This window comes from Lineus longissimus, chromosome 9 (assembly GCF_910592395.1).
Source record: "Lineus longissimus chromosome 9, tnLinLong1.2, whole genome shotgun sequence".
Taxonomy (NCBI): domain Eukaryota; kingdom Metazoa; phylum Nemertea; class Pilidiophora; order Heteronemertea; family Lineidae; genus Lineus; species Lineus longissimus.
Genome location: NC_088316.1, coordinates 10,527,049 through 10,546,793, shown reverse-complemented (window position 1 = coordinate 10,546,793; position 19,745 = coordinate 10,527,049). Strand labels below are relative to the sequence as shown.

The following is a 19,745-nucleotide window of genomic DNA, read 5'->3' as shown; positions in this document are numbered from 1 at the left end:
CAATTATTAACGCACTGCGCTTAAACTGCGCTTATAATTGAATTTAACTGCACCCTCAATTAGTGCGTGCAGTGTGCTAAAATGCGCATAAATACAGTAAGCAGATTACTACCAGTATAAGCACTTAAATTTATTTCCTTCAATCTACCCAACATTAAAAATATGCCCACTCAGCGGGGGCATACATTGCGATTCACACGAATCGCGTTATGTCTAGTTTACAAATGGAGTCAATTTTTTGTCTGAATTGATCCAGTGTAGCGCTACCTGTGAATCGGGTAGGTAGAGCATAGTGATGATGGGATAGGATTCCGCGTAGGTTTCCTTCAGCCACTGTCCGTATTTCGAGCCAATGACCATTGCCTGCAGCTCGCATTTGGGTGTTGTGAATCCTGAGTTTGACACAAGCTTGTTTTTGGAGCCAAGTAGCCGAATGTTATTGTCTTGTTTCATGTATACCACACATGCTGATGCAGTTACTGGAGTTCCATCGCAGAACACCACTAGAGTAACAGGCGAATCTGACCTCATGCCAAGTCCGCGGGGTATGTTAAACTCTGATGCTCGAGAAATAGATATCCGGATTTTGTCCCATTGTTTGACTTCCTCAGGTGTCAGTGGTTCATCCCACGATTTTCCTTTGGACCACAGTTCATTTACAAACTTTCGTGCAGGAACAATCAATGGCGAAACATAACCTAACGGGTCGAAAACAGATGATGTTTCTGAAAGGACCTGACGTTTGGTGACCGAGTCAGTTTTTGGGGACGACTTCGGAGCTAAAGCTAGCGTGTCATTCACTTTATTCCATTTCAAACCCAAGGTTGTGACCGCCGTGGCGCTTTTTGTGGACATGTTTTCTGCTCTGGCGTGGTCAGTGAGGGCGGCTGAGTTACTAGCCCACTGTCGGAGTAGGAAAGACCCTTCACTCATGATGTGCCTCGACCGAGCATAATAATCCAATGCTTCAGCGTCACTGTTCACAGATGTGAGAAGATTGTCAACATAGAGTTTCTTTGCCATATCCTTGGCGATTGGATTGCTATGGTTAGCTAAGTGTTCCGTTAAAACAATAGCCAATGAGAAGGGGCTTGAAACATTTCCGAATATCACTGTATTGCAGTGAAACGGGATGACCTCTTTGTTGGGGTCATTGTCTTTGTACCAAAGGAACCGGACATATTTTCTTTCGCTTTCCAGCAATTTCACGGAAAGAAAAGCTCGAGCTATGTCGGCAACTAAACCAACTTTTCCTGTGCGGAAAAGTGTCAATAACTGGGAAAGATTGGTGATCATCTTAGGCCCTTTGTACAGACAAGTGTTCAATGAAGGTTGACCGCAGTTAGCATCAAATACTATCCTCAGTGGAGTGGTTTCGCTATCTTTGAGGATGTAAAAATGTGGTAGATAGTAGCAGTCTTTTTCCAGGAGGGCAGTTTCGGGGTTTTTTACTTCTTCTACCCAACCTTTCTGTATATTTTCTTTCATCACCTTACAATAGGCTGGCATCAGGTTCAGATGTTTCAATCTGGTAGTCGTCTGCAGAAGGCGTCCCCGGCTTGCATTGAGATTGTTCCGGGTGATCGGCTCTCCATGGCAAGGGTACGTGGTATTCTCCATCAATGAACTGAATACGATCAGCATAGGCCTGTTGAAAGTTTGCATCTTATGCGTCGAATTTGAGTTGTTCAAATGTCTGTGCGCTATTAGATTCCACAGTTTTAAAATCGTATGGACATGGATACATTTCACCAGAGAAGCGATTGTCAAGATTGAAATCATCGTTCAGAGTTATTGTTGTTGTACTTACAGTCGAAGGAGCTGTTGTGGATTGATGCAAGGGCCCTGATACAAAACATCCGAGATTTGAGAATTGAAGCATTGGTCCTTCTCCTTTAACCATTTTGCTTTCTAGAAAAAGGTACGCGCTGTCGCATCCAATCAAACAGTTCTCTTTGAAAATGTCATCATGATAATCATCTGCAAGATTTTCACGGGCGACATAATCAAATTCAAGACATTTGTTCCATCCAGGGCGAGCAATCGGTTTGACAATTTCATCACATATCATAAATTCCATATCCACTTCTCCGTCAGACGTTGCCACTCCCACCGTTGCGATATCGTATACCTTGCGGGTGGTATGACCTCCGAATCCGTGAACAAACATCGTTTTACGGCGGTGCGCTTTGAGATCGAGTTTTCTGGCAATTTCAGTCGTTACGTATGAATGCATGTGTGGATCAGTCACTCGACGAAAACTCTTCTTTGACTTCGAATATAGTTTATTGAAAATACAGGTTCATAATTCGTAAACGATTCGGTAAACTGAAAAGATACAAGAGACAACACTCATAAGTCTAGAGACAACACTCATAAGTCTAGAGACAAAGACAATGAATGTGCCTAGGCCGTGCTGCCGCCTGTCCTAAGCTAGACGAACTACCTACAATAATAGAAAATTTGACATGACCCGTAGCCTAATTAAACTCCGCTAAAGACACCTTTTATATACAATACACAGATGAGACATGGCCTTAGACGACATAGCATCGAACAGTGCTGAAGATTATGCACAACGTGGCCCAACATACGAGAATTAGAGACTCAAAGTGAGAAAGCTAATTTTACATGTAAACAAACAATGGCTGCGTCCAGGAGGAACTCGGCATCGCTAGCCCTGCAACTACAAAGTCTTGTAGCGACCAAAATACAGAAAGACACATAATCATATAAACACTCACAGAACGTTAGTTTCCTGAGTAAAAAGTGACTACCACAGATAGTGCAGAAAAAGGCATACTACAGCCGTAAACCTGGAATTTAGCATGATGAAAATAGATGTGATGTCGTCTTTGTTTTAGAATATGGCGAAAGCGTGCTTTTCCTGGGCCCGGTTTCTCAAAGAATCTTAAGTATTTGTCTTTAGTCATAATATTTTGACTAAGCCAAGTCAAAAACTTAAGTACGAATCTCAAAGCATCTTAAGACGAACTTAGCTAAGTTTTCCCAAAATGACTTAAGTCAGGTGAAACGTGCTGAGCCGACCGTTTCAGCCAGCCTCCGATAGTTCCACTAAGACTTCGGGAGTTTCCGTGAGATTACGAATATTCCCGAGTACGTTTCCAAGGAACTCTTCAGCTGGTCGGCAATGAAGGAGGTCGGATTGTGAATGCCACATGGCGACCACGTGAGAAATGGGCATGGTGGGAGAGGCACATTGATCTTCGTTTCTGATGCTCGGCGGTGCGGATGATAATGACCCATAATGATGAAATTTTCCAAGGAATTACTAGTATTTTGTAACTATGGTGCTCTCATTATTGAATCTTACCACTGAATGTACATGTATATAGCCGATAAGACAATAAATGCGCCACACCCACACCCCCTCTTACAATCAAGCGCTATTAGTATTTACTCCTTTGCTGTCCAAATCCCCTGGGCCCAAGCGGCCCAAGTATATCAATTACGTTCCGAAAGGAGCCCATCACATTATAAGGACGAAGATGAAGATTAAGGATGTACGGAAATACGGGCGGCGACTACCGACGGTTAGAACGGAATTGGTACCATATCATTACTGTTGTGTATGTAGGCTAGGCCAAGCAACATTACGCCCGAGAAAAATGGAGGTAAACATGGAAGTGCATGAAGTCAAGCGGGTTAGAGCAACAAATTGGTCATCCCAGGAGGAGGCCATGCTAATGGAGGCTGTTCGCCTACGTGAGAGGCACTGCATTGGACGTTTCAGTGGGATAGGGGACATTGGGACGGGCTGCGTGTCAAAGGCTTCCAAGAGGGCCGCCTGGGAGGCCGTTGCCGAGGATGTGAGGTGTGTTCTTCAAGTTCAATCGTTCCCTGTTGTCTGCTTTAGTCTTCTCGTCGACACACGGCTGGTTGACCAATAAATCAATAAGTTATTCATGCCTGGCATAGTACAAATATTACAACTTGACTGGGGGTGATGTTCACCGGGCAAACTTTGTGCTAAAAATTTGTGCCCGTGGTGCACGGACTCAATGTTGTTGTGTCGTCTGCTTCACCATGCATGCATGCGATGTGATGCATGGTAGACACTCACAATCCGACTGAAAAACTTCCCTAAATGCACTCGCCTTACCCCGAAATTTGTGTGTCCCCAAAGTTCAAATTTCGCCACGCCTTAAACAGACACGATACTGCCTATTTTTGCTGTGAAATCGAACAGAATCGCACATCATTTCCGAAAGAAAACAAACATTAATTTTGAGATCGTTTGGAGGTGTGGTTGGGAGGTGTGACGATTTCAGCCAATAGAAGGAAATCAGGTCACCATTAGCATGTATTATGTAGATAAGCGCAGCTGCTGTGTGACTCAGCGTTTGGGGAATCCCCCTATACTAATTGGTCACAGCCGTAGAAAAGATTTCAGATATGAAATAAGAACAATAAAAACATGAGTTTTGATAACAATCAATCAATATAATGATAAAATAATATTTCTCTCACTGTAAAGTGTAAATATTAATACAGTTAAAGATTTATGACAAGTGCATCAATGCTTTAGACTAGAGTTGACAAGATCAATGACAATGCCATCATCATATCTGTTTATCAACATTTTAGAAATGGGGACTATTTAGGCAGGAGCAAAGTGCCAAAAAGTTTAAATTGGTCGTCTTGATCTTAAGTACAGTACCTCTCTATTATTCAGGGCACCCTTAGGACTGGCAAGTGCTGTCCTTACTTGAGAGGTGCCTGATTAAAAAGTTCAAATGTAATGGAAACAACCACTTTGTGAACAAAACTAGTGTCCTTGATGGAGAGGTTATCCTCAATAGAGAGGTGTCCACTAAGGGAGGTGTCCACTGTAGTTCAAACTGGGTCATGTTTAATATATATGAATATATTCGGCGTACAAGCATGATCGAAGATTTCGATGTACTTCGAGATGTGAGAGACCCGACTAATTTAAACTTCATCTTGCCCACCTTGCTGTCTACAGAGTCCCTTTAAAATGAAAATATGAACACAAGAAGAACAGTCCAGTGGCTGATACAAGATAATTTCAAAGTGATATAGGAACTGAAGTTTTGCTAAGTAGGCCTACTACGGTTATAATCATCAAATAAGGCATCATGGCCCAGGTATTGCAATTTAGTACTGCAATATTGATATTTTTAAAATGTCAATGGCAATGCACTTTTTTGTTGTGTGATGTTACTTTTAGCATCATTCTTACATCTTAGTTCAAATTTGAACTTGAACTGTTTCGAAATATCATTTTACGTACAGCGCTGCAGGAGTAGTGGTGCGCACAAGTGCAGAATGTGAAAACCGCCAGTTGCTAGCCTGATTAGGTAATCAAGTTGTCAAACACATAATTGGCTATATCTTCAAAATGGATGGAGCTAATTGCATTTGGTTTTCTGTATTGTATAAAGTGTTAGGTACACTTTTGAAATCGTCTTACAGCAGAAAATGGCAAAAAACCTTGATATATGGCCTTTAAGTTGTTGTTAACCTAATGCTGACTGTGCAACCGGGCCCTGATCTGTCAGACATTCTATCAAAAACATCCAAATTTGCCACAAAAAGTACAAATATCAAACATGCCAAACAGTACAAGATCTATGAACCAAAGTTTTGAATACTATTTTTCGTACCTATAAAAGGCATAGATTCACATAGCACACGGATTTTGCCCCTAACACATGTATTCTTTTAAATGCAATTTTATGGCCAACTCACTTAGGTTTCCTCTTAAAATATCATAAAAAACACTTGCATGCTTGCACAATCAGAAATGAAAGAAGGTATCACGCAAATGATCTCTTACAACCCTTCCAGTTACAGTATCGTCATCAATGGGATCAAGGTTATATTGATTCTCCAAAAGTGGCTCCATCACATCATGCCGCTTCAGTGCAATGTTGTTGAGGATTACACAGCAGACTATCACTTTACAGGCCTGTTCTGGGACCAGCCGAATTTCATCGTGCAAGCAATGGAACCGCCTCTTTAAAATGCCAAAGGCCTGCTCAACTCGTGTCCTGGTTCGTGCTTGGGCGGCATTGTATCTGGCTTCTTCAGGTGTTGGATTCCGATAAGGTGTCATCAGGTACGGTTCAAGTGCATAACCTTTGTCTCCCAAAAGGAATCCATCATGTGGAGCTGAAATTGTAAATACAATATTGTAAATGTAATAATTTTTTTCAAAATGAATGAATTTTATACTAATTTATTGAATATGAGAATATCAATGTTTTTTTGTCATTTTATACATAACATGGGGTTTCTCGTTTATATATTATATATTTTTCAAATAAGCATGATACTGTTGATCCAGTAGTATGCCTATGTGATAATTTCTTTTCTACTACATGTATGTTAGTTATAAATGTAGATAAAGTTCCAATTAAATTTTTTATCTATCTATTAAATTACTTGTTTTTAGTGGGTATCACACATGTCTGAATTACCTTGGTTAGCAAGTTCTCGGCCAATGGACGACACCTTGAATATTCGACTGTCGTGAACACTTCCCGGCCATTTGGCTACAAGGTTTGTGGCAATGCGATCAGCATCACATATCATCTGCAATACCAAAAAGTGGAAATTGAAATATTATTTCTGGGTTTCTGCCGGGGGGGGGGGGGAACTGCCAAGATTGTCCGAAAAACAGCCAAAATTTGCTCTTTCGACCAGGAATTTGGGTTTGGTTCCCCCTCTTGAATTTTTTTCTGGCAGAAACACTGTACTTTCAAAATTTTTCATACTTAGCAATGATTTTAATTCATACTATGCCAGGAATCAGGATATTCATATTTCAGATGGACATGCAATCTCTTAAACTAGATCAGGGGCCAGTTGCACAAAAGAAAAAAATAGTTAAAAATCACTGTTAGTTTATCTTGGCGTTAACTTAACTCCAAAAAGTTAATTTGGGTTGCAAGAAAGAAAATTATTTAAAAGTAGCGTTAAGTTAACGCTAACTTTAACTGACCTCCTAACCCCAAGATAAATCCCTATTTTGGAGTTAGTTGAAACAAAATGGTGGACAACCAGGCCCTGTTTGTGGCTTTCCAGCCATTATTTCAAGCTCCACGGCATTTTAGAGAAAGAATCAACCACTTGGAGTTCTTCAATGACAAAAAACTTTTTAAAAGATACCGTTTTTGCAGAGAAACCATTGTTTTGATAGTTGATATGCTCAGGGAGGACATTGAAAGTGCCACCAACAGAAGCCATGCAATTTCGCCTGAGGTGCAAGTCTTGATTGCTCTCCGTTATTTTGCATCTGGAGCTTTCTTTGAAGTTATTGGGGACACTTTCGGTGTAGACAAAGCGAGTGTAAGTCGTGTGGTGCACAGGGTGGCTGGCCTGTTAGATGCTGCACGGGACGATTTTATTGTGTGGCCCCAGTCGGTGGAGGAGAGGCGTCGAATTCAAGCTGGATTCTATGCGATCGCACATTTTCCCAAAGTATTGGGATGCATCGACGGCACGCACATCAGAATAATATGCCCCAGTGAGCCACGTCCTGATGCTGATCACATCCCAGAACCAGCCAATGCTGCTGAGAATGACCAGGAGATGCGAGATGACCAGATAGGCCTACATGCTCCTGATCCTGCACATGCACCTGCACTGCCCATGCCTGCAGATCGCGAAGGCGAAGCCATGGAAGAAGCAGAACAACCCGCGCAAGTTCCTCCAGCTCCAGCCTACGAAGCATCTTTTGTAAACAGGAAGGGATATCACTCCATCAACGTGCAAGCAGTGGTTGACGATAAGGGTAATTACTTTTATAATTATACCTGAAAACATGCTAAATACTAGGGCCAATATCCATGATATCACAACAAGCGCCACATCCTCGACATCATGACATGCACCATGACTGACATGCCTTTTTTGGTAAACGAACGTTGACCAATTCCATGATTGCCTGACCAACAAAACATATGGAATGCCATTTATGCAAAAATTATCTCTTGTACACTGTTGCTCATAAAGATAGAATACGCATAGTTTTTGTATTTTTTCATCGTTAATTGCATAGAAACTTGTTGATGCTGAAATATGTTGAATATAATAAAATACGGAGTGGTCGTGTAATAATGATCAATAGCCCTCCTAACTAAAATGATACATTTCCTTTTCAGGAAAATTCACCAATGTAGTTGCACGTTGGCCAGGGGCAACCCATGATGCCTTTATTTGGAGGAACAGTGACCTTAAAGAGCACCTGGAACTGACAAACCCCAGAGGTGAAGATGGACTGTTGCTAGGAGATAGTGGATACCCTTGTATGCCGTATCTCATCGTCCCGTACGGAGCACCCACAACAGAAGCCCAGCAGAGATTGAACACTTCCTTATGTGCCACAAGAGTGAGGATAGAACATGCCTTTGGAGTGTTAAAGAGGAGGTTCCATGTTCTCCATGGGGAGATTCGTATGCAGCCAGACCGTGTAGTTAAGATCATCTCTGCCTGTTTTGTCCTGCATAATATTGCAAAGATGAGAGGAGAACGTGACCCCCGGCCAGAAGACGACGACAGTGATGACGAAGAAGATGATGAAGATGATGATGAGGAGTATGCTGGCCCAAACTCTGGCAGTGTTTACAGGGACTACCTCGCCAATCGCTACTTTGCTTAATTGACTGTGATCCACTGCAACCTGAGTGAGGGGATATATCAAAACAGTGGAAGCTACAGCCAGTGAATTTTCCAATTTCAAACTTAAAAACTATAACTATATGTATTGCATAATCAACACTCGCGTAAGAAATATACCATAACATTTTCATCATGTCACTGACACTGTAGCTTCTAATTTTGATACATTCCCTTTGTGTTTTAAATAACTTGATATTTACTATATATTTACTATTTAATATATTTAATATTTAAAAAATTCAAATCCTATAAACATAGATACTATTTACACATAAATTTACAGTTCAATGCCCGACAGACCCAAGAACTCCTTTTCCTTCAGCAGAGCAATCTCCAGCTGTAGCTTTTCTATTCGAAGGCCAGCCTCTTTCTGAAGAACTTCCTGAGTACGTGTTGTGGCCTTCTGCGTAACAAGAGTTGCCTCAAGGACCTCAAGCTGCATGTTAAATACATCCTGCTGAGTCTTCTGTCGGCACATGGCGTCTGTCAGCAGACCCTTCGCATGTGCTTTCCTGGCACCTAGGAGAGAATGAAACAAATTATGACGGGTTAAATGGATCACACAGCACTTCAATTTTGTCACTTTGTGAACGGCCAGAGCTCATTTTAGCACATTTGATTGATTCATGTAGGGACTGCTTAAAATCAAGAAAGGCTTTCGCCATTCTAGAGTCCCAACTACTCACCAGTGACTTTGCACAGTTTGGCCTTCTTTTTGGCTGGAGATTTTGGGGCAGTCATTGCAGTGGCTGTCATCGTCTGTTGAGAATCTAGAATAAAAAATGACAGTTCGGCCTATATGATGATAAATATCAAATCACGAAAGGTCACAAAATGTTTTGCAACCAAAACTCTGGCAAATATAGATTCAAATATCCAAAATGCAAATGCCTTGATATATGAGGTGTGGGCCAGGCTATCAGCATCGATGCAGTATTAGACCCCGGGCCTAATAGCCTACTGAAAGACCGAACCTGTATCTAATAGCATACCAAGAATTATTGTGGCTCCCTCTATGTGTGTTTCGTGTGGTTGACGATCAAAGGTTGCCACAACCACTGCATCTGAGCAGTCGACATCAACATCTGCAGCTTGATTTACTGAAAAATTAAATGAAATTATCATAAAAAATAATTTTACTATTTCTAAATTAAAGACGCATGATGTCTAACCGGGTCACTATAGTCGCTTTCTGTTTCTCAGTAGGCCTACTTGTATTTCTTCCATTGTATACCGGTACCAATGTAATGTATCATAGTCTAAGAAATACTCGGCTCTTAATTGACATGGGCATATTTATCATCGAGCTTCCAGCACCTTTAAATTAAACTTACCAGGAGTCCAACCAGCCAGATCAGGTAATGTAACAGGGAGGGAGACTGCTGCTGTAGCCTTTATAGGTGTGGTTACTGAAAATATTAACAAATGAAAGTTTTAAAGTTTAAAGGGAATGAATCACATAAATTGGCGGGAAAAATCAATAAATTCTAATTAAATCCATTGAAAATCCAAATTTCTATGGATATTCCATTAAAACAGGGTGATGTCAGCTTAACAATAGGCCTAATGTGTACAATTGCGATCATTTTGTTAATTCTTTGAGGTAATTCACATGACTTATTGAATAAATTAAAAGTATTAACAAAATATTTATATTGGAACTTATTTCTGTTTCACCCTGTATAGTACTATTTGCAAACTTTGCGTTCCATACACTTACTGGGCATGCTCAGTGCGTTTAGAAATATGGAGTCGGGAAATTTGCAAGCGCGTATTTGGAGCAGCGAATAACCACATTTTCTGTACTTTTGTGCAGTTGAACTACCTTATCTGCTGATGAATTTGATTTATAGAGCTATGAAGTCAACTACTATGGTACTATTTCTAAGTGACGGTCATGAAAAGCTGTACTTTCGGCCGCTTGAAAAATGCATGCATGCACTGTCATGTCAGCATGTACACATGGTCGCTATACACACAGGAAGTCCAACAGAAATGGCTGGCAGAGTGCCAATATCGATGCAGGCACCAGACGACATACTTTGAACTTAGCCAGGGTAGGGCCGAGTTGAGCTTAATTCCACCAATGTTTTTGAAGATTGACATCAGGCTATGAAATCTAGACCTATGTAAGGCTTAGGCCTATGTTCAGAAATATATGCTGGTAGAAGTAGATAGCGTTTTATGGCCTAATTAGGCTAAATCGGAGCCTGGTGTACCTACCTGCAGACTCAAATCCACCAGTGATGCCTCTGAATGCTGCGTCTTTTTCGAATGTTTCTATTATTCTCTGCAGTGTAGGGTCGGCCTGTGGCATCTTTCCCCCTCCGCCAGTCCCTCTCTGGTGTTTTTGCTGCAGGGAATGGATCTCTTTCGCCTTTGAAAGCTGCTGGTTCCATTTTTCCCTGCAGTTATCCCCGGTCCTTGTGGCCACTCCCAAGGAACTAACCATTAGGGCAATTTCATCCCATTTGTTTTTTTTCATTTTGTTTGTCACATCTGACGAAAACTTGGATCGCAAGATCCCAAGTTCATTTATGACAACATCGGCTAAAACTTCGGCTTCTGAGTGTGAAAAATTTGGTTTTCTCTCCCTTTTTGTCTTTTGAGATGAATGATTCTCTATGGAGGCAGCCATCTTGCATGTCTTGCTTTCAATATGAGGACCAAATGCATTATGGGAAATGTCCCTAGCAACTAACATTGATTTACTTAAAAGTAGCGTTAGTTAACATTGGGCCTAACATTGATTTGTGAAACTCAATTTTAGCGTTATGTTAGCTAACGCTAAGTTAGGGACTTTAACATAAAAAGATAAACTAACATACTTTTATCACCATAACTTTTGTGCAACCGGCCCCAGGCCTCCAATGAGCCAGGCTTTGAAAGTGAACCTGATCTCGTTCCAAGATGACTAAATAAAAAAGCCAGCCAGCCGGTCATCTGGTAATAAATGCAATGCATGTTTATTGTACTTTGGTGTAGGCCTACAGACATTATGTGCACATTTCGTTACTAGGCAGGGCTACCAACTGACTTTTGAAAGTGTTCTATTCACACATGCTTACCTGAACATTGATGCTGTGAATGGATTTGCGACAGACATAAACATCCTCAAATTGAGATGGGGCTTGAATCTTTATCTGTGTGCAGTCCAAAGCACCGATTACCTTAGGGAAACCTAAAATCAAAGTGGAAGAACCATTAGGCAACACACAAACTGACCTGTATTAGGCCTAACTAACTATATCATTCCCCGACTGCGCCCCGCCCTGGTCGACATCCACCTCACTCAGTGAGTTGAGGGCATTTTTATGGATGCAAGATGCAATGCATGGAGGGATGATATTGGTACAAGAAAAGTATAGAACATACTGCATACTCATGATCGAGTATAGGCCAGACCTGACTGACCAACAATCCATACAGCAGTAGTGTAGGCTGTACATGCCATGGATGATGGTCATTGGTGGACACACAAGCACACAACAACAACATGCAACACTACGTACAGTCACAGTCGACAACAGTCTGCACTCGATCAACTCAACTGCACAGTCACAGTGGCGCGGATGCGAGTATTCATTAGAATAGATGGCTGCATAGATACCTTCACATGATTATAAAGTTTCCAGCAATCTAACAGCCGGTTTTCAATAAACAAACAACAGCATTGAACCACGCAGTTTCGCTTCCATGATGACACACGACACATGTCATGCATGTGTGTGATGAAAAAAAACAGCTGATGAAGTTTGACCTGTCCTTGACCTGTTAAAATATTCACGGTTACCAACAGCGATTTCTTCATTCACCGTTTGCTGATTGGAGAAGTTTGACCTGCTTAATATGCATGTTCACCTATCGATTTTGTCATTCATTTTGCTGATTGGAGCACTATAAATAGTAGTGGGCGAGGAGCACATGAGATGGGAACTGATACATACCTGCAACTGCGAAGAAGCGCTTCTTTGTTTCTGTTGCTTCGTCGCCCCTCGGAAATTTTATGATTTCGCTCATATATTTGATTATTTCATTCATGGTGGCCTTCACGATACGGCACATGGAACTTTTTGACAGTCCATCTCCATCCCCGACCATTATTTGGAAGGACCCGCAAGCAAGGAAACGGAGACACACGCAAATTTGTAGTATGACAGGCAGTGCATGGCCACGGTCGGTCGGACGCGTCAACTTTGGGCCGAATACCTCAACGAAGACCATTATTGTGTTGGGCAGGAAACGATATCTGTCTTTCACCCCCTTGGCGGAGTACTTCTCCAAGGGGTTTTGATGGTCTACGAGGCGTCTTTCTGGGCCTCGGGCCATCAAATATCGAAGGACAGGCCGGTTGTGCCGGCGAATTTCCGCCATTTTGTGTCCTTAATTCCGACTTAAGTACGGTAGCTACCGTGCTTAAGTTTTTGGGGTACTTAAGTCGGCTAGGCGAGTTAAGATTCTTTGTGAATCAACTTAAGACAAAACTTAAGAAATTCTCATACTTAAGTCACCAAAACAGACTTAAGATTCTTTGAGAAACCGGGCCCAGGAATCAGCTGATAAGGACATCCGGGCCACTGCGCAACTGCGGGATGAACTGAATATATACAAGATGTACCAAATAAAGGCCAACAAGAAATTACAGGACATACCCACCCCCCTGACAGAGTCTGGTAACCACGAGATGCTCCCCAATAAAATCCAAGTACACAACCAACCGAAGACATAGCCAAACACGATACAATGAAAAGATCAGCATTACCAAGAAATCTGAACCTTCATATGTGCAGGCGTGACCCCAAAAGACACTGGGTTGTGTTACAGGAAAACTTGCAAAATAATACCTAAGTCTAAAAATTCTCAAAGTCTTGAGAAACACATAAATCAGTCTGAAGACAGGCAAGACACAACAGCACCTGAAGAGTTCACAGTAATTGTTTCAGCAGGCAAGTCTATAGAGTCAATATAATTAATACACACACTGTCACTACGAAAACAAGCGTCTTAACATCCTAGAAAGCGAATGTTCATTCCTGCTTAGAAATCTCGATTATAAAGATATACCGATAAGCTCTAAACCCGAGCTAAACACAATAAAATCCATCACACTACACGATGGCACAACTTAGTCCAGACTGACCCAGTGAAATTACTCTGTACTAAGCTGTAAGCATAAACACCCTAAACGAAGCTTTGGGTTTTCCCAGAGAAGGAAAGAAACCCAAATTACTTTGAGAGTAAAATAATGAAGTTTAGTAGCAGAGTGAATTGCAGTGAACTCAGGTGAGGACAGAGATGTGAATAATTCATCCGATGGTGAGAAGGAGCGGACAATATATCGCAATGCAGGCGATCCGCGACACGCAAGGTAACCTATACCTGGATGGAGAGGTTACCAGCACATCACATCTGAAGCACACCCACACACGAGATTAAACGTTCTCCTCCAGGATACAGATCTTGGCGACTGGTCGTCGAAAGACGTTCCTCGGAGTCTTGACGTCAACCGCATGAACTTTCCCATCGGCATCGTCTCCTGGGTACAAGGCAGTGATGCGTCCTAGTTCCCATTTTCTGCGTGGCAGGTTGTCCTCCATTAGCATCACGAGATCTCCCTCGGAGACGGTCTTGACAGGATCGGTTAGCCAACGATGTCTCTGCGTAAGCTTCGGTAGATATTCTGATTTCCAGCGACGACACACACGATTACTTGACTGTGGATTTCTTTGTCCTGGCAGACGGCGGGAGAAACTTGTTGTCAGCACGGCCAATCAGATAATGATTGGGCGTCAAAGCAGTGTAATCGTCTGGGTCGGGACTGCAGTGGGTAAGGGATCAGCTATTGAGGACTCCTTCCACTTCGATCAGTGCTGTTCGTAACACGGAGTCGGAGACTAGCGTATTCTTCATTGTGGCTTTCAGCACGGTCTTAACTGACTGGACTAGTCTTTCCCAGGCTCCTCCGAAGTGTGGAGCTGAGGGCGGGTTGAAGTGCCACGTTATACCTTGCGGCGAGAGGCGGCCCAGAATCTTATTCTGGTCGAGGTCTTGGAGACAGCAGACCAATTCAGCGTCTGCACCCTTAAAGTTAGTCTCGTTGTCACTAAACATCTCTTTGGGATGGCCGCGCCGACCGATGAAGTTGCGCAGGCACAGCAGAAAGTCGTCAGTTTCTAGGCTGTCGGCAAGTTCCAGATGCAGGGCGCGAGTAGACAAATAGGTAAACAGACACCCCCATCTTTTGATGGTGCTTCTTCTCTCTTTCACCAGCATGGGCCCCCAATAGTCGACACTGCAGTAAGCAAACGGACCGGCGGTGGCCTGCAAGCGAGGTGCTGGTAGATCAGCCATTCTCGGGATGCACGGCTTAGCTTTCTGGAGCTCACAGAGCAGACAATCTCGGATTGCTCGCTTAGCTGCTTCCCTGGCCCATACTGGCCAGTATTTCTGTCTCAACTCTGCAACCAGGTGTTCTTGACCACAGTGGGCAAGATGGCGATGAGTCTGTTTGGCGATCAGGTGAGTGACGGGATGTCTCGTTGGGAGTATCAGCTGGAACTTGGCATCTTCTGGAATCGAGGCCTTACGCAGTCGACCACCAACTCTTAGACAACGGCTGGCTTCATTGTAGAATGGTCCTAGGTTGACGAGACGACTTTTCTGACCGACTGGCTGCTCTCTTTGAAGACACTCCAACTCTTCAGTGAACACTTCTCGTTGGGCGATGCGTACCCAGAACAGCGTGGCTGCCTCAATCTCCTCTGCAGTCAAGTTGGGATCCCGCTTGGCTTAAGGAATTGAACCCAAGGCGGAGGACCTTGGTTGAGTTACCAAGACACTCGAGGGTGGAGCTAAAATACAGTCCAAACCCGAGCCGATAGGCGAGGGTTTGGACGAAATTTTAGCTCCACCCGAGTGTCTTGGTAACTCAACCAAGGTCCGAAGCCGAGGGTTCAATTTCTATTCTAAAATACCTCAAACTTAAAAAGATAGGCCACGAAAATAACTTGAATATGTGCGAATTTGGCAAATTCCATCCATCGCCTGCCCGGAGCGCCGGTAGCGCCGTTGTTTACATTATGTTACGGCAGCCCGTATAGGAAGTCCGGATCGGCTCGCTCAAGTGACGCTAAAATCCGCGCAAATGGGCTATTTGGAGCGTTTTTCTCAGCAAATATGTGTAGTGCTCATTAAAAAACTTAGGGTGGTTGATGCTTCCTTGGCTGATTTGTGTTTGAAGCAGTGTTTTGAGAGCCTCAAACTTCTGAAGTGAGCTGTGTGCATGGTTCCACATTTTAGTGCAACCCGAGGGAACTTTGGTAGAGCATCTTGGTTGCGTGTCCAAAACACTCCACTCTCAGAACGAGGCTTATGCATTTTCCATTTAAAAGTTGACTTTACGGTACCAAGGTATTTTAGAATTTATGACCCAGCCTGGGCACGGCTGATGTGAAGTTCTGGACTGCTCGCTGTATCCATGCTGACTTCTTGACGAATCGAGACCAAGATGAGACATCCCCGGGGTTGAGGATAGACTCCAGGTTAAAGGTTGCTAGAGGTTTGACCTCAGGTATCTGATTTGGTCCTGGCTGACCAACATCTACTGCGTCGTCATTTGCATTGTCGTCACTAGGCCCGGTCGCTGCCGTAAGGTTGTGCACCATGGTTCTCAGCTCAGGATCGGACAAATCAAGACATGTTGAGCCAAGATTGGTGGCAGGCCAACAGTCCTTGGTGAGCTTCAGGAACTGGGGTCCGTGAAACCATAAGCAGCCGGCATCTTCTTTGAAGGACGATATCTGTAGCCCTCTAGTGCAAAGATCGGCTGGATTCTGGTCCGTGGGTACGTGACGCCATAAATCTCGGTCGGTGAGATCCACGATTTCAACTACCCGGTTCGCGATGAAAGGACGAAATCTTTTGGTGTCGTTTTGCAGGTACTTGAGGACAACCTCAGGGTCGGACCAGTGGATTCTTCTAACGACCTTGACCTTCAGTTCTGCCTCCAACTTGACTCCCAGGCGTGCAGCTAAGACGGCTCCTTGCAATTCCAGTCTTGGAATCTTCAAAACCTTCAACGGCGCTACACAGGTCTTTGAGGCAAGGAAGGAGCAGCGGGTATCACCCTGAGGCGTCTCGTAACGGAGATAGGCAACTGCACCAAAGCCGGCTTCGGACGCATCACCGAATACGTGAATCTCGATGTGTTTCACTTGGGAGGTGAAGTCGAGATGATGTCTTGGAATCTGGACGACCTTCAGATGCTCTAATTCAGACAGCCAGGCTAACCATTTCTAATGCAGGTGGTCGGGCAAGGGCTGGTCCCAGTCTAGGTGTTCACGCCAGAGGTCTTGTACCATAAACTTGGCTCGAGCGATGAATGCCGAGATGAAGCCACATGGGTCAAAGACTGAACACATGGTGCTGACGAGTCCTCGCTTAGTCAATGGCGTGTCCTTCGGTTGACAGCTGAAGGTGAACGTGTCTTCTTGGATGTTCCATTGCATTCCTAGAGTTCTCTGGCTTGGGATGTCGGCCTGGTCGAAGTCAAGCTCCTGTACGGCTGTCTCGGTAACGTTTAACGCGGCTAGGACTTCTCTCTCATTAGACAACCATTTATGGAGTCTAAATCCTCCCTTGGCGGCTAACTCTACCAGCTCTTGGGTTAGCAGCACGGCAGGAGGGACGCCCTCTATCGGACTTGATGAAGTCATCCATGTAGAAGTCATTCTCGATGGCTTGAATCGCTTCTTGACTAAAGAAAGCGACATTGGGTCAGGTCAAGTCTTGGGGTTGAGAAAGTGTTAGGTGTTGGTGTTGGTGTAGTGTTCATGTAGGAGGCCTACCCCAACCCCCAACACCGAGCTTGGGTTGGACATCGGTGTAACACTTTGAGCAACACCAGGGTGACACCAGGTGTAAGGTCCCGGTAGGTGTAACACTGGTGAGTTGACTAGGTGTTTGAGTTCACGCCATCTTGTTTTCTCGCTTCAACCAAAAAAATACAATTTTACCCTTATTGGCGATTATTTTCGAGCCCTAAGTGAGATGTGAGACCAGGATTTTTGTGAAGACTGCCGATTTCGTCTCGGCGCGGCCGAAGCGGAATTGATGATTACCACATCAGCGGAGTTGACTGCGGAACGGCAAGAAAAAATCGATATGTGAAGCCACATGTGTGTGGCGGAAAACTGTGTCAAAAGTACTATTTATACCAAAATTCCTTGTTTCTCATATCTTTATTTGGATAAAACATTGCTCAAGGATTGTAATGAGTGTGACTGTTTGGAATGTCATCACCTTTGTCGGACATTTGAGTCTTTTGATGAACTCAAAATTTCACAAATTTTCTAAAAAATGGCGGCCGGAAACGTCAACACGATCTGTCACTTCGATATTTTCGAATTTTGTTGTTTCTTCTGTACTTACAAATTAGTGAAGTATCTAGAATAATTTTTAAAAAAACAATAGTTTGTGTGGCTTTGTTTGGCGTATGTATGCCTCTGTCGTGCTGATGATAAGCTAGTTGACCTGGACTCGTTATTTCACAAAAAAATGTCACTCTACTCTGCACGAAAAAAAGTATAAAATGTGTTGGTTCGAAAAATTTTCATTAGCGATTAATATTTCACTTCACATCGCTCGTTCTTGGTCATACTTCGTCCGATTCTGGCTTAGTAAATATTTTTAGATAGTTTTGACTTTGAAGTTTCGGATGAAATGTAAAATTTTCTTTTCAAAATGTTGGATTTTATGTGCAAAATCAGCAAATAACAGAGTGCAATTTTTTAATGAAATAATTAGAAATAAGACTAAATTTGGTCTGCAGCCTAACCTTCCTAATTTCCCCTGCATTTGTGGTCTTGTGGTGAATTCAGGCTGCATGTTAAACCATAACATTTCGTCTGCTCATACACACTATAGAAAATTTACACCAGAAGATTCATTCAAGCCAAAAAATGTCTGAGAAAGCAAAATGGACTGAAATACTAATTGAAAATTTGCTAACATTCCTGCTGAATAACCACAGTGATTTTCTTAAGGCAAAACGTTGCCAAAAGATTCCTGAATTCCATCAGAGGGCAGCAGATGCAATTGGTTTTAATTTGTCTGGGAAGAAGGTGGATGATTTCCTTAAGAACATTGGGAAAGAGTATCGGCAGTTGGTTGTGGCCATGTCTAAATCTGGTGTTGCCACAGATGATTCCAACCTGAAACTCCGTTGCAACGAGACTATTTTCAAGCTGTATGAGGAGTTTCAGTCAGTTTACTACCCAAAGGGGAGTGCCATAAGGCCGCAGCTTTTGGTCACTCCGGGAAGGGTTCAGACCTTTCCTGCGCAGCCTCACACGATTAATTCATCGGTCACAGCAGCCATGCGTGATTCACCAGTTGTTGCAGCGCCCACTTCATGTTTTCCTGGATGGCAGAAAAAGGCCAAGGCCTAGCTGAACCCAGGACCAGCAGGTTGTGCGGGAACTTTTTTCAAAGAAGAGGTCTTGTCAAGAAGAGGGGGACAAGTCAAGTGGTGGAAAGGCAGCTAAGAACAGCTTCTTAGAGAGTTCTGTTGACTACCAGCAGCAGTATGTTGAGGCCATCAAAGAACAAAATGGAATTTTGTCTAATATCTTCCGTGAGATGGCGGCATTCCATTTGTCATACCAGGCTGTAAATGGAATTGTCAGTATTGAAGATAATAATATAAACTTTCAGAACTCGCCCACTTATTAAGTTGAGTGAAAGTTGATTATATTATAAATAGTGTAATATATTGTTCTAAATTGTACAGCTAATCTTAAAAGTTAATTGAACTGAAATTGAGAGCAGTTGTTCGACAAAGTTTTTAATACTACATGTACATACATGTGTGAATTTGAGTTAATATTTGGCATGTATTGATTTCTTCAGAAATTTTAATGTCCATGTGAATAATTTATTTGCAGAACTATTCATTAATTTTGTTTGAATTATCTTAATAAAAACTATATGTTTTTATTTCAATCAATCGTTTTAATTTGAATTAGATTATGAGAAAAATTAACAAATCTGGGTCTCCAGTCCAATGGACTCTTGATTGA

At 42.8% G+C, this 19,745-nt stretch overlaps 4 protein-coding genes and 1 long non-coding RNA gene across 5 annotated transcripts; 1 reads left to right on the top strand and 4 right to left on the bottom strand.

The window, feature by feature from the left end:
* Positions 1 to 213: 213 nt before the first annotated feature.
* Positions 214 to 1,665, bottom strand: LOC135494030 (uncharacterized). Its single transcript, XM_064781781.1, has one exon. It carries the CDS (start codon positions 1,663 to 1,665, stop codon positions 214 to 216), a length of 1,452 nt encoding a protein of 483 aa, XP_064637851.1.
* A 4,248-nt stretch (positions 1,666 to 5,913) lies between these two features.
* Positions 5,914 to 12,390, bottom strand: LOC135493825 (uncharacterized). Its single transcript, XR_010448299.1, has 3 exons — positions 12,278 to 12,390; positions 6,465 to 6,579; positions 5,914 to 6,156 (listed from the first exon to the last, which is right to left on the bottom strand). It is a non-coding gene; the product is annotated as an uncharacterized LOC135493825 (long non-coding RNA).
* LOC135493824 (putative nuclease HARBI1) lies at positions 7,203 to 8,647 on the top strand. Its single transcript, XM_064781408.1, has 2 exons — positions 7,203 to 7,780; positions 8,151 to 8,647. The coding sequence occupies exons 1-2, from the start codon at positions 7,579 to 7,581 to the stop codon at positions 8,645 to 8,647; spliced, it is 699 nt and encodes a 232-aa protein (XP_064637478.1). The 5' UTR covers positions 7,203 to 7,578.
* Positions 8,945 to 11,520, bottom strand: LOC135493823 (uncharacterized). The gene is made up of 5 exons (XM_064781407.1): positions 10,891 to 11,520; positions 10,002 to 10,076; positions 9,660 to 9,767; positions 9,354 to 9,437; positions 8,945 to 9,186 (listed from the first exon to the last, which is right to left on the bottom strand). The coding sequence occupies exons 1-5, from the start codon at positions 11,369 to 11,371 to the stop codon at positions 8,945 to 8,947; spliced, it is 990 nt and encodes a 329-aa protein (XP_064637477.1). The 5' UTR covers positions 11,372 to 11,520.
* A 2,112-nt stretch (positions 12,391 to 14,502) lies between the features above and the next one.
* On the bottom strand, positions 14,503 to 17,438 carry LOC135494029 (uncharacterized). Its single transcript, XM_064781779.1, has 3 exons — positions 17,009 to 17,438; positions 16,097 to 16,879; positions 14,503 to 15,455 (listed from the first exon to the last, which is right to left on the bottom strand). Exons 1-3 carry the CDS (start codon positions 17,436 to 17,438, stop codon positions 14,503 to 14,505), a joined length of 2,166 nt encoding a protein of 721 aa, XP_064637849.1.
* Positions 17,439 to 19,745: the final 2,307 nt, after the last annotated feature.

Excerpts from the sequence above, each read along its gene's own strand:
- LOC135494030 (XM_064781781.1), bottom strand. The coding sequence starts at position 1,665 with ATGCAAACTTTCAACAGGCCTATGCTGATCGTATTCAGTTCATTGATG.
- LOC135493824 (XM_064781408.1), top strand. The coding sequence starts at position 7,579 with ATGCGAGATGACCAGATAGGCCTACATGCTCCTGATCCTGCACATGCA. Across the intron at positions 7,781-8,150 it reads AGCAGTGGTTGACGATAAGG|GAAAATTCACCAATGTAGTT; the intron begins GTAATTACTTTT and ends TTTCCTTTTCAG.
- LOC135493823 (XM_064781407.1), bottom strand. The coding sequence starts at position 11,371 with ATGTTAGTTGCTAGGGACATTTCCCATAATGCATTTGGTCCTCATATT. Across the intron at positions 10,077-10,890 it reads TGGTGGATTTGAGTCTGCAG|TAACCACACCTATAAAGGCT; the intron begins GTAGGTACACCA and ends TAATATTTTCAG. Across the intron at positions 9,438-9,659 it reads GGGAGCCACAATAATTCTTG|ATTCTCAACAGACGATGACA; the intron begins GTATGCTATTAG and ends TTTTTATTCTAG.
- LOC135494029 (XM_064781779.1), bottom strand. The coding sequence starts at position 17,438 with ATGTCGCTTTCTTTAGTCAAGAAGCGATTCAAGCCATCGAGAATGACT. Across the intron at positions 16,880-17,008 it reads TATGGTACAAGACCTCTGGC|TGAAACACATCGAGATTCAC; the intron begins GTGAACACCTAG and ends TCACCTCCCAAG. Across the intron at positions 15,456-16,096 it reads ATCAGCCGTGCCCAGGCTGG|CCAAGCGGGATCCCAACTTG; the intron begins GTCATAAATTCT and ends CAATTCCTTAAG.